General features: G+C 32.3%; 2 protein-coding genes across 2 annotated transcripts in view; one reads left to right on the forward strand and one right to left on the reverse strand.

Annotated features, from left to right (window-relative positions):
- Positions 1–741, forward strand: part of LOC120086070 — a 5,265-nt gene extending 4,524 nt beyond the window's left edge. Inside the window, exons 6-7 of the mRNA XM_039042500.1 lie at positions 109–238; positions 404–741. Of these exons, the coding sequence (XP_038898428.1) occupies positions 109–238; positions 404–529 (256 nt within the window). The 3' untranslated portion in view covers positions 530–741. The remainder of the gene's footprint in view (positions 1–108; positions 239–403) is intronic.
- LOC120084990 (probable LRR receptor-like serine/threonine-protein kinase At1g53440) lies at positions 711–3,812 on the reverse strand. The gene is made up of 6 exons (XM_039040805.1): positions 3,768–3,812; positions 3,540–3,641; positions 1,675–1,846; positions 1,356–1,593; positions 1,158–1,245; positions 711–992 (listed from the first exon to the last, which is right to left on the reverse strand). The coding sequence occupies exons 1-6, from the start codon at positions 3,810–3,812 to the stop codon at positions 711–713; spliced, it is 927 nt and encodes a 308-aa protein (XP_038896733.1).
- Between the last annotated feature and the right edge of the window lie 10,470 nt (positions 3,813–14,282).

Raw genomic sequence — 14,282 nt, forward strand, 5'->3', positions numbered from 1 at the left:
ATTTTGTTGCAACTTAGTAATTTTCGGTTTGAGTTTGTTTCGCTTTTTTCACTTCTCGAGTGATAAGTGGTGATTTTTGTGTCTAACATTTGATTTTTAAACGATCAGTTTGAGTCCCACTTTTGGTGGAAGCAATCCTGGGTTCCGTGCTGAAATTGTTCATTCAGTGAAGAAACATCTCAATCTCATGTGCGGCTGTTCTTTCATTGCCCACCCTTCTGCATTTGCTTCAATTTCTGTAAGTATTTAACTCCCTTTTGTGTCTATAATACTAATTCATACCTACACTATAGCGACTTGTACCATTTCTCGATTCCCTTCTCTATACCATATTTGTTGTAGAATATACTTCACTGTTGGCGAATTCATTTTTCTTGTATTTGATTTCTTGCTCGGGATCCAGATCGGCAGGTCAAAGTGGAATGGAAACGTTGGGAATTCAGGGATAGTTGTAAGAGTTGATACTCCACTCTCAAATATTCGTAGAACTTCCTTCTCTGTTCAGATAAATACTGGGATTGAGTGTTGATCTTAAGAAACATGAGTTTTTGGTAGTTTTCAAGTGTATATATAGTCTCAAAACTGTTTTCTGTTTACTTACACGATGGATGAATATCTATTAACTATGATTGAGGCCATCGTCTGTAAATTATGACATGTCCTTTTCTTGTTTGTTCCCTACTAGTAAAGCCAGTTTCTGCTTCTATTTTTTACAAATAAATAGAAATGCCCGTTAGGCTACCTCGTGACAGTTTCTGATCCAAAGCTTTGAACCTTGCATCTCGATCAACCGTGTTGCGCTTGATGTTCGATATTTCAATTGCAACTTTACCTTCGAGCATACAAACCACAGAAGACATGGATGGTCTGAGACTTGGAGACAGGTTTGTGCACAAAAGAGCTATATGAAGCATCCCCATGACCTCCTCTTTTGGGCCAAGATTTGGATCAACAAGCTCAAGTAAGTTTCCTTCCTCTTGTAGAACATAAGCCTTCAAAAGCAAATATAAAAATACTTCTTAGTTAGACAAATAGACAATGAAATTTCATTTTGTAAACATTAGTAAAGAGTACTACTCTAGGCCATGACTTACCCAGTCAAGAAGATAAACAAACTCTTCTTTCTATCTGTAACTCGTATTACTTTTTCCACTCACAATCTCTAATGCCACAACTCTAAAGCTATAAACGTCAGTTTTATGAGTCAAATGACCCCTCATCGCGTATTCATGAGCCATATAACCACTGAAAGTAATTCATATCGAAAAAGGACAAAACCGTTAAGACATTTAGAGGCGGGATTCAACCGTTTGACATAAAAAAAGAAAGAGTGATAGATAGGGTAAGAGAGAGACATTGTGCCTGCAATTCTTGTACTAATATGACTATTCTCCTCTTCATCAAGCTTAGCCAATCCAAAGTCAGAGATCTTGGTTTTCAAGTTTTCATCAAGTAGAACATTAGTAGCTTTTATATCTCTATGAACCATTTTCAATCTAGATTCTCCATGAAGGTAAGCCAACCTCTTTGCTATTCCCAAACATATCTTCATTCTTATTGGCCAATCCAAATGCAATGAATGCTCCTCAGGGCCTAAAAAATCAGAAACATATTTAAATAAAACCAACATAAACCTTATAATATATTGAAATATAAAGACATGGATACACTTACTAAAAAGTGCACGAGCAAGATTATTCTTCTGTAGATACTCATAAACAAGCAACAATTGGTTTCCTTCAATACAACAACCATAAACCTTAACAAGATTTGGATGTTGTAATGCAGAAATCATCCCAATTTCTGTGATGAATTCACGATTCCCTTGTCTTGATTTAGAAGATAGCTGTTTTACAGCAATTTAAGTGCCATCTGGTAGTACTCCCAGCCCAAATATATCTATGTATTTGTAATTTCACTGATGATTGTAGTTAGTTTCAAAGATAAACAGAAAATATAAACTATAGAGAATCGATATAGAGATTTACGTGGTTCACTAACAGTATGTTGGCTATGTCCACGAACAAAGGGAGAGAAGAGTTCATTATTAGAGATACGTATCAGATTACATAGTCACAGATACACTCCTCAAAATACTAAGGCCAATATCATAAATAGTGGAAATAACACAAGTACGAATACAATTTAGGTTTGGGAGAGTGTAAAATTTGCATAGATATTCATATTTACCTAGTAGACAAGACCAAAGCCTCTCTCCCCAATCTTATGTGCAAAGTCAAAGTTATTGGTGGCTGCTTTGATTTGTCATAAACTGAAATAACTTGTCTGGTCAAAATAAGATTTGAGATTATTGTCTATTTAGTTCATGACATTTTAAGACTGTGTATGAAAAATTTGGACGTAATTATATAAGTGAACTCAAAGTTCTTTACACCATTAGTTTGACTAATACAATGATGACATGTTAATTTCCATTTCTGGTCTCATTGTTGCATACATTACATCTCGAACGAAGGGAAGAAGCTTCTGTTGGGGTTGAGATCAAGGTCTTACATTGGCTAGACAAGGGAAAGATCATCGGTTTAAACAGGAAGACAACTATCTCCAAGGTACGAGGCCTTTTGGATAAACCCAAAAATAAAGCTATGAGAGTTTATGCTTAAACGGATAATATCTATACCATTGTGGAGATATCTAAAGGTTCGGTACTCCTAACAACTTGCTTTGCTAGAACAAAGGAATCCCCTCGTCCACAAATGGAGCCTCTTTTCTTTGTTTCTTATCGAAAACACAATAGATAATTGGAACGAGAGAGAGTTGTGTGGACACTAATATTAAATATAATTTGTTAAGTTGGCAACCTCAATTAAGAAGTATCTATAACATGTCATCTTTCTTGATGAAGGACTAATTAAATAGACATCAAACTCAAATCTTATTGACCAAATTAAGTGTAATCTATTGTAATCTTACCATCGTCTTTAGTTTCCTTTCCACCTAAATAATCCTTCCATTGAAGAACAACAAGTTCTAGGATGACAAAGACGAAAAATACCAAAAACAATGCCAGCAATAGCTCCAGCCAGTAGCCCTCTAGTTTTCACATTAGTTTTGACATCGAAGTCTACAATAATTGTAGAAGAGAAGATAATACAACAATTCAGTTTTAGATAGAAGATCACGAAAGGAGTAATAATCTTAGAATGAATGACTACGTCCTTGTTTCATAATAATTTCGTTTTTCTCAAACAACATTTGAATTCTTAATCAAATTCCAAAATAAAAGCTACTTTTTTTTTAAGAAAAACAATTAGTTTTCAGCTTGGTTTTTGAAAATGTTGGAAGAAAATGAGTAACACACCAAGAAACTTATGGGGGTGAAAAAACGATTTCTTTGTTTTTAGCGTTTGACTAGAAACTCAAATGTCATAAACTTCAAAGACAGAAAACGAAAAAACGATTGTTACAAATAGTGTTCAACAAATTTGAAAGTAAGAAATATTTACTTGGTGTGACAGTGATTGCAAAGATTAGAGGTCTATGCACCCTTAAGTATGGAATGAAAATTGTTCCTTTACCAGCCCAATACAAATGGATCTCTTAGGCACTTCTAAAATAAACTCTTTACCAACACCTCCAGCCTCCTCCATTATGTTAAAATCTTTCTTAATCAACTTTCCCTGTAAAAATTATGAGCCCAAATATCATTATCATTCAACAAGGACAGGACAAGTATTTTGCATTGGTAAATGGTACAAGACGTTTTAGGTGAAGAAATTGATGTTTCGACTAGTAGTATTGGAAACTTTTTCAATAATGACTCTTTTATTCTCACACTCATCCCTCCCCATGTCTTGTACATACCTTTATATATTTTTTATTTCCATTTAATTTTAAATTTTTCTTCTCATTTTATTTTTTTCCATCTAATTTTTATTCAAGGTCATTTAAAATTATAGCTGGAAATATATTCCTCTATTTTATCTCTTTAATAACTTTTAAACTTTATGGCTAATATTAAAAAAATGTATTTATTCAACGAAGAGCTCCCATCATATATAATATTAAATTTTGTTAAAAATTTGTGTAACTAAGATCCTACGTGGTGACTATTTGATTTTTTTTTTCTTTTTAAATTAAGATTATAAACACTACTTTCACCTATAAGATACTTTGTTATATTATTCATTTTCCTTGTCAAAAACAAAATTTTAAAAGCTAAAAGTAGTGTTTTTGTTTTAGAATTTGATTAAAAATTTAAAGTTTTTCTTTAGAAAAATGTGATCAATTCAAAAGAGTATTATGAATTATGAAAAAACTAAAATAAATTTTAAAAACTAAAATCTAAAATCTAAAAACAAAATTGTCATCAAATAGGGCATAAATCATTCCAACAATAGATAACATGTTCCTATTGCTGTTGCTACTTTTCGCAATCCAACTCGGTATTTGCCCGCTCAACGAGTTGTTAGAAACCTACATCAATATAATATTCATTAAACATGTAATTTTTTTTCCTTTTTTATTTAGTTAGAATATCATTAGCGAAAGATATATATTTTATCTAGTTGAGTAAACGGTGTTTCATAATAAGAATTTTGAGTGTGTTTATTAAACTTACATGAACTCAGTTTTTTGAACCAATAATAAATTCTCAAATGTGTCTAAAATTAGACCACTTAATCGGTTGAAGCTTAGATCTCTATTTAATAATAAGATAAGAGACTTATTAATTCCGTTCAATAATAAGTTGTTTTTAAATAAAAAAATAAATCAATTTATTTATAAATATAATAAAATGTTACTATCTATAAATGATCTGATAGACCATGATAGTTAATGATAGATGTCTTCATAGTCTATTGCAATCTATCAGTAGTACACAGTGACATTTTGCTAAACTTGAAAATATTTTTAACAGTTTTATTGTTTAAAACAAATTACCTTTCAATATTATCAATAAATGATATAAACTCATTAAAATATGTTATTAAAAATGAATTTAACAAACTTACAATGTTCTTAATCCATTAAATAATCCAATATCTTCAGGGATACGGCCCTCGATTAAACAATTTCTCAAGACCCTTAAGTAGAAAGTGAGAAAAAAGCAAGATGAGATTAACAATAAAAAATCAATTTACTTAAATTGGGGTTTAGGGTTAATAATAATAATAATAATTTATCAGTTTAATTACAACTTTTAATTGCTTACAATGTTTTTAGATGTCAATTTACTCAAATTGGGGAAATTTATCCTCCGTCCCCTCAAATCACTTATTACCCTACAAAACCATCGAGATAAATTAGCACAAAATACTTACATAATTGTTACTGTTTCTATAATTATATAAATTTGAGGGCTCAATTTTTATAATTGAAAATTTGACGGTACAATCGTAACTATCATCATATTTTATAAGGATTGTTTTTGCAGTTAGTTTCAATTTGAAAACAAAAAAGGAAAAAGAAAAACTTTTTTATTAAGAAATTATAAAGATGGAAACTTACTACAGAAAACGTCCACTACTATTGAGAAAAACTTCTAACTACTATTGTAAAAATAAACATAAAAAGGACATAAAAATTAAAATAAAATAAACTAATCGGAAACACTAAAATTAATATAGAAAAACTTCACATGGAAAAAAAATCATTAATCAAATAAAAATTCATTGTCTTAAAAAGATTATTATAATCACAAAAATTCATTGAGTATTATATTACTCACGCTATTAAACTAGCATATCTTTTAGATGTGAGACAATTAAACTTTTAATATTTTACCAAAATTCAACATGCTCACCATCAAACTTTAAATTGACTGATATGATTTAATATCATATTATAACGAGCCGTCCTAAATTCAAGCTCTGCAAAATCATTTCCTCTCCCAACAAATTTTCAAATATCACATACGAAAGCTTGTGATAAATGTTGATGTAATATTAACTTTACTATAATTCATTGTAAATTATATATTAAATCATCAATAACTTAAACACACTTTGGCCTAGGACCAAGCAAATAAAATTTCATGAGCTCTCCATTGATCTAAAAGTATTTTGGAAAATATACTTTTTTTTAGTCCCCAAATTTTTTGGAATAAGTGAGTTTGATTCCTAAAATTTTAAATTAGCCATTTTAGTTCTTAAGTTTCCAATAATAGGTTTAAAAGGTCATCTTCATTAACAGATCTGTCCAAATAGATTATTTAAATACTGATATGGCTTGCTGACTAGGTTGATAATTTGGATTTAAATTTGTCTGGTGAAGTTTGTCTTGTGAAGTTACTTCACGAGACGAACAAGACGAACTTCACGAGAAATGAACTCAACTTCACGTCAGTTTTGTCTTTTGTCTCGTGAAGTTATTTCACAAGACGAACTTCACGAGAAATGAACTCAATTTCACGTCATTTCTGTCTTTTGTCTCGTGAAGTAACTTCACGAGACAAATTTAAATCCAAATCATCAACTCGGTCATCAAGCCACATCAGTATTTAAATAATCTACTTGGACAGATCTGTTAATTTAAACAGTTCTGTTAACTTAAACAGGTCTATTAACGAAGATAACCTTTTAAATCTATTATTGGAAACTTAAGGACTAAAATGACTAATTTGAAACTTGGGACACACATATTTCAAAAACTTGAAAGTTTTTTTCTCAAGTATTTTAGATATTCTTTACAAGTTTGACTTTATCTAAAGAATTCTATTAAAAAAATAGATATTTTTATGATTTTATCATTATAAAAAAACTCTAGAATTCTTGATCCTAAAAAATGCTAGGATGTTCAGAACATTTCTTTTGAGATTCTTATTTATAATCTTCTAGATAAATGGAGAAATATGTCTAATATTTATACTTCAAAAAACTTCTAGAATAATAGATAATATTGAATATGTAAATACTCCAAAAAGCTTCTAGATATATATAATTAATGTTGTATCCTAAGAAAAATAAATATTATTGGATTAAAAATATTTCGCTTGTTTAAAATGGATGATGCATTTTTCAAAGGAAAAAAAAAAAAACTCACAATTCGGTTAAGTTTTTCAACTCGTATATGGCACGAGGAATGGGATTCTCCTTGGATGTTCCTTGAACATACCTTAAAAAAAAAAAAACAGTACTATTGGAATATATAATCGAACAGGAACAAGAATAGTTTTTTCTGCTATCCAAAACTAAATTACCAATGGGTAACTATTTGATTTTTATTTTTTAAAATTGTATTTATTATCTAAAAAAAATTTCACCCGTCGTTTTCGTGTTTTCAATGTAAACATTTGATGATAAAATATGGAGGATATAGATTGTTTAAGAAGAGAGAATCGACATGATCAAAGCTTAGAGCCCGTGAAACTCATCTCCAATACAGGAGGTTCAATGCGAGTCCACAAAAGGAGAGTTTGGATTCTTAGCTAATTTCTAATATAACTTAAATTGTGAAGTTGATCTCTATAGTTTGAAAAAAGTTAGAATTTCATCTCAATGGTTTATAATTAGAATTTAGGTTCTATAATTTGATAAAACTTTTATATTAAACCACATGAACGAAGATTTTATCAAACCAAATTGATCATGTATGAGGTTCTATCAAATCCGTAAGGAATAAATTTTAATTTTCAAAACTATTGTGGGACTGAAATCTAGCTTTTTTTTTCTTTTTTTTTTTTTTTTATAACTATAGGGACCAAAATTTACAATTTAACATAAGTATTTCACTTAAAATTAAAAAAATTTATACAAAAGCCATGTCAAAAAACCACACTTCCAAAACCAGTAGTTGAGTTAGATTTGCAAATTATACAGGTAGAACTCCAACTAGATTAAGCCCTTTTAGCCGTCTGTAAATAAAGAGAGTGTTGGAATGCCTTGAATTTGTTTGTTGGCGCTTCAAACAACCAAGTATAGGGGTCTCGCTTTGTAGTTATTTACGATTATGACCCTAGGGTTTAGAGTAGTGCGCTATATAAACTCTCTAACCCTAGAGGCGCCGTTTTGATGTCATTTTCTGAAAACATTCTCTCTAATAATACTGTTATCCCTCTGCCCTTGGACGTAGCTAACACACCGTTAGTAAACCACGTATATCTGTGTGTCGATCTTCTCTATCTCTACGTTCCTTTTTTGTGTTATTTAATTGTCAGAGCCCTGTTAGGGTTTCTTCGAAATTCTGCATTTTTTCAACAATTGAAGATGTCTGGCGTGAACGTAAAGATTGACAAATTTACCGGGAGGAACAATTTTGGTTTATGGCAGATCAAGATGCGATCCCTGCTAAAGCAGCAGGGGCTATGGGTGCCGCTGACGGGTAAGTCAAAGAAGGCTACCGTGGATGACGAAGAGTGGCAGACTCTTGAGGAGAAGGCTCATTCGACGATCATGCTATGTTTGGCTGATGACATCATCATCGAGGTCGCAGATGAAGAAACTGTCGCTGGTCTTTGGTTGAAGTTGGAAAGACTTTACATGACGAAATCTTTAACCAAAAAGTTGTTTCTGAAGAAACGTTTGTATCATCTACGTATGCAGGAAGGTACATCTCTACGAGACCATCTTGATCAATTAAATAAAATTTTATTAGATCTGCGTAACGTAGAGGTTAAATTGATGATGAGGATGTTGCCCTAATTTTGTTAACATCTTTGCCCCCGTCGTATGAGACTTTCGTTGACTCGTATATTGGAGGGAAAGAAACTCTAACCTTAGAAGATACAAAGTCCATGTTGCTTATGAGAGAGGACCGTCAGAACGCAGGAAGTTCAATTACAAAAAGTCAGGCATCTGGGTTAGCTGCTACAGGGAGGAAGGGACATAGGAATTCTGGTAAGCAGAAGTCGAACAAGAATAAAAAGTCTTCTAAGTCAAAGGGTTCTAGGTCAGATGATATTTGCCACTACTATAAAGAAAAGGGGCATTGGAAAATCGAATGTCCTAAGATTAAAAGGAATCAAGAAATGAAGGAAAATAGTGACAAAAGGGAAGCATCTGCCTCTGTTGCACAAGTTGAGGTTGATTCTGAAGAAGTCGAGATCGATTCTGAAGGAGATCTAACTTTAGTTGTGAATGGACATTCACATTTTGATGATGTATGGGTTCTTGATTCTGGGGCATCTTATCATATGTGCCCAAATAGAGAGTGGTTCTCAACCTATCAGCAAATAGATGGAGGGAATGTTAGCATGACTAATGGTGTTGTGTGCAAGATAGTTGGAATCAGCTCAGACAAGATACGAACACATAATGGTGCCTTCTACACTTTAAAAGATGTTAGACATGTTCCACTAATGAAGAAGAGTTTGATATCCTTTAGTGTACTCGATAGCAAGGGTTATAGTTTTAAAGGTAAAGGTGGAGCAATGTATGTCTACAAGGGTTCTGAGGTAGTTCTAAAAGGCAAAGTGTGGAACACTGTATTTTCTATTAAGTTCCACGATAACAGGTTATGTTGTTGTTGCATCGTCGGTCGTTCACAAGGATGATATGACTAAGTTATGGCATATGAGACTTGGTCATATGAGTGAATAAGGGATGCAAATTATGTCAAAAAGGGATCTTCTTTGTGGGCACAAGGTGCAGGATTTTGAATTCTGTGAATATTGTGTATTTGGGAAGCTTCATCGCAGCAAGTTTCCAAGAGCTATTCATCTACAAAAGGGACACTTGATTATATTCATTCAGACTGTTGGGGACCTTCCAAAGTTGAATGTATTGGAGGCAGTAGGTATTTGTTGTCTATAATTGATGATTACTCAAGAATGACTTGGGTTTTTATGATGAAACATAAAAGGAAAGCCTTCAAGAATTTTAAGCAGTGGAAGATATTGATTGAAAATCAAATTGGGAAGAAGATCAAAAGGCTGCGAACTGATAATGGTCTAGAATTTCGTGGATCTAAATTTAATGAGTTCTGTAAAGCTGAGGGGATTGTTCGCCATCATAATGTTAGGGATACTCCACAACAAAATGCGGTTGTAGAACGTATGAATCAGACGTTGTTGGAGAGAGCAAGATGCATGCTCTCTAATGCAGGGTTGACTTGAAGGTTTTGGGCAGAAGCAATGAATACATCATGTTATCTGATTAATCGTGGACCTCACACAGCTATTGATTGTAAAACACCTTACGAGGTGTGGTCTGGTAAGCCTGCAGATTATTCTTTATTAAAAGTTTTTGGTTGTACTGTTTACTATCATGTTAATGAGGGTAAATTAGAACCAAAATCTAAAAAGAGTATATCTGTGGGTTTGGGGGATGGAGTTATGAGATATAGAGTCTGGTCATCTTCTGAGAATAGAGTCATACTTAGTAGGACTGTGATATTTGATGAAAATTCCATGCTTAACTCAACTATAAAGCCTTTTGTGACGTCTACTGATGTGGGAGAAAGTAGTAGTGTTGATAAATAGGTGGAGATGTAATTCTCTTCAGCTGTGAATGAATTACAACATCAAGGTAGAGAAGATCAACACGTTACTACAGAAACTGATGTGCAACCATAAATTAATGTGCCTAAAACGTCAGAAGTTGTTTTGCCTGAGAATTCTAGATCACGAGTAGATAAACTGAGTATAGCTCGTGATAGAGCTAGAAGAGTTGGTGTTAGACCTCCTGTGAGGTATGGTTTTGAGGATATGGTTACTTTTGCGTTGCAAGTTGCTAAAGAGGTGGATCTTCATGAGCCATCCACCTATAGAGAAGCTGTATCATGTGGTAAGTCTGCTCAATGGCTTACTGCTATGGGGGATGAGATGGAATCTCTTGACAAAAATCAGACTTGGGAATTAGTTAAACGACCTAAGGAGAGAAAAATTGTAACTTGTAAATGGATCTTCAAGAAAAAGGAGGGAATATCACCTTCAGAGGGCATTTAATATAAAGCTCGAGTTGTTGCTAGAGGGTTCACACAAAGGGAAGGAGTTGATTATAATGAGATCTTCTCACTAGTAGTCAAACATACTTCTATCAGGGTGTTACTAGCTATAGTAGCACATCAGAATTTGGAACTTGAATAACTAGATGTAAAAACAACCTTCTTACATGGAGAGTTGGAGGAAGAGATTTATATGACCCAACCAGATGGGTTCCAGTGTCCAGGTAAAAAAGATTATGTTTGCAAGTTGAAGAAATCTTTGTATAGGTTAAAGAAATCTCCAAGGCAGTGGTACAAACGATTTGACAGCTATATGATTGGACTTGGCTATAATAGGAGCTTGTATGATTGTTGTGTATATCACAACAAAGCTAAATATAGTTCGATGATTTATCTACTTTTATATGTAGATGATATGCTCATAGCTGCAAAGTCCAAGTCTGACATTCTAAAACTAAAGAATCTTCTCAGTGTTGAGTTTGATATGAAGGATTTGGGTGCTGCTAAAAAAATTCTAGGTATGAAGATTTATAGGGACAGAGATAAGAATAAGCTCTTCTTGTCACAGAAAGGATATATTCAGAAAATATTGTCCAGGTTTGGTATGTCGTCAGCTAAGCCTATAGATACTCCTAGTGCTGTAAATGCTCGTTTTTCATTTGTGCTTTCACCACAGTCTGAAGCTGAGAAGGATTACATGTCTCGAGTTCTTTATGTTAGTGTAGTGGGAAGTTTGATGTATGCTATGGTCTGTACTAGGCCTGATCTTGCCCATGCTGTTAGTGTTGTCAGCAGGTTCATGGGTCAACCTGGGAATGAGCATTGACAAGCCGTTAAAAGGATATTTTGTTACCTTAGAGGTACATCTGATATTGGTCTTGTTTATGGAAATTGCACAGAGTGTTTGGTGATCGGTTATTCTGATTCTGACTATGCTGGAGATGTTGACAGTAGGAGGTCTATGACTAGTTATGTGTTCGTTCTAGGTGGTTCTGTTGTTAATTGGAAGGCAACCTTACAGCCTATAATTACTTTGTCTACTACTGAAGCAGAGTACATGGCCTTGACAGAAGCTGCTAAAGAGGGAATATGGCTGAGGAGGTTAGTTGGTGATCTTGGTTTGCATCATGACCAAGCTATTGTATATTGTGATAGTTTGAGTGCAATATGTCTAGCCAAGGATCAAGTTCACCATGAGAGAACTAAGCACATAAATGTAAGATATCACTTCTTAAGTGGTGAGCAGAGAGCTAAAGTGATGAAAATTGGTACGGCTGATAACCCTGCTGATATGTTCACCAAACCGGTCCCATAAGGCAAGTTCCAACATTGTTTGGACTTGCTGAATGTTTTGAATTATTAGTGGTCCCCTTTGTGAGACACTTTGAGGCATGAGGGAGAAGTCTGGGTACGTCTGGCAATATTGATTTATGTTGCATTTGGTACATCTGCTATATGGGAGAGAATTCAAGCCAAGGTGGAGATTTGTTGGAATGCCTTGAATTTGTTTGTCGGCGCTTCGAACAACCAAGTACAAGGGTATCACTTTGTAGTTATTTACGATTATGACCCTAGGGTTTAGAGTAATGCGCTATATAAACTCTCTAACCCTAGAGGCGCCGTTTTGATGTAATTTTTTGAAAATATTTTCTCTAATAATACTGTTCTCCCTCTGCCCGTGGACGTAGCTAACACATCGTTAGTGAACCACGTATATCTGTGTGTCAATCTTCTCTATCTCTACATTCCTTTTTTGTGTTCTTTAATTGTCGATTTCGTAACAGAGAGAATATGGTTGGTAAAATTAACAAGTTATATAAACACCCTAACAAAATATTGATAATTGATTGATGATATAAAAAGAGCTATAAATGGAGAATTTTTACAAATTCATTTTCGTTCTAGTGGAGTGATTAACATGTATTCTCATTTAGGTGGATAATGGGGAGGAAGCAGAGATAAACATTTTTTTCGTCGATTGAATTTCTATTATGACAAAAATATAAACGATAAACCAAAAAATATGAATGAAGAGAAATTGAAACACGAATTTACGTAGTCTACTAATAGTTTTTTAGGTCCACAAAAAGAGAGAGATAATATGTAAATACAGGTTAATATTTTCTCCTATTAATATATGTTTTTCATATATTTTTTTAATATATATGTTTCAACTATTCCAGACTTTTTGTAATATTTAAATTTGATGATTTTTTCTGTTTAATGACATATATTTTATATTTTTCGACTTTAAGATTTGAGATTATGGGTTGTAATATTGAAACTAAAATCATAGTGGAAGATGTTCACTATATTTTTGTAATTATCTTCATTTGATATCGATGTGAAATATTATTTAATTTTTAATAAGAGTATAAGAATTTTCTCTTTAATGAGACTTGTTCATTTAAAATTTAACGTTTAAATAGAGATTTTCCACACCAAAAAAAAAAAAAAAAGAAAAGAAAAATATCTTTCCATTTTGTAATTTTTTTTTTTTTAAAATACTAAATAGGGATTAATTTCCTAACCTGATATTTTGTATATTTTTCACAAAGTTAAAAGAAAAGGTTCATAGTGACCGAGACGAGCATATAGGCACAGGAAGTTATCCTTGTCATCGTCTCGCAAATATCTCTATTTGTATCTAATAAAACCTTGAACTTTCACTTTTATATCTACTAGGATTTTGATCTATTTAACATTTTTTTTACAAATTTATTGGACATAACATTTAAAGTTCAATTAAGAAAATGTATTTTTTTTTATATAATATATCCATTATTTTTTTTGAAAAATGTTCAATATATCTAGAACTTATTAGACAGAAGATTTAAAGTTCATGAACTTCTATTTGAGATTTAAAGTTCATGAACTTCTATTTGAGAATTTAAAAGTACATGAAATTATTTGTTCGAAATCTAATAAATATTTCTACAGCCTATTAGACATAAACACAAAAAATTCATTAACTAGATTTGTAATTTAACCGAGTTATAAATAGTTAATTTCAAATTAATATTAACTTTTATTTACATGTGAACATAAATTAATTATTATAAACTTAAAAATCTAGTTAAAAATTAAATAAGATCAAAAGTTTGGAAAAAATCTCAGAGAAATGGAAGGTTAGATTATTTTTCATATTAATCTAATACAAGGCATATATAATTGTGTTTTCTAAAAATATATTTTCTAAAAATAAATTATATTTTTAAATATTGTAATTAGGGGTGAAATTCAATTTGATTTGGTCAATTTTGAGTTAACCAAGAACCGAACCAAACCAAACCAAACCAAACCGATCAGTTTTATAAAAAAAGGATCCAAACCAATGTCGTCCAAGAAAGAACAAACTAATGAATTGGTTTTTATTCGGTAGCATCCTAGAAATATAATAGAAAGTCGGGTCATTACAATATATGTCACTTCTTATA

The sequence above is a fragment of the Benincasa hispida genome, chromosome 9 (genome assembly GCF_009727055.1).
Source record: "Benincasa hispida cultivar B227 chromosome 9, ASM972705v1, whole genome shotgun sequence".
NCBI lineage: Eukaryota > Viridiplantae > Streptophyta > Magnoliopsida > Cucurbitales > Cucurbitaceae > Benincasa > Benincasa hispida.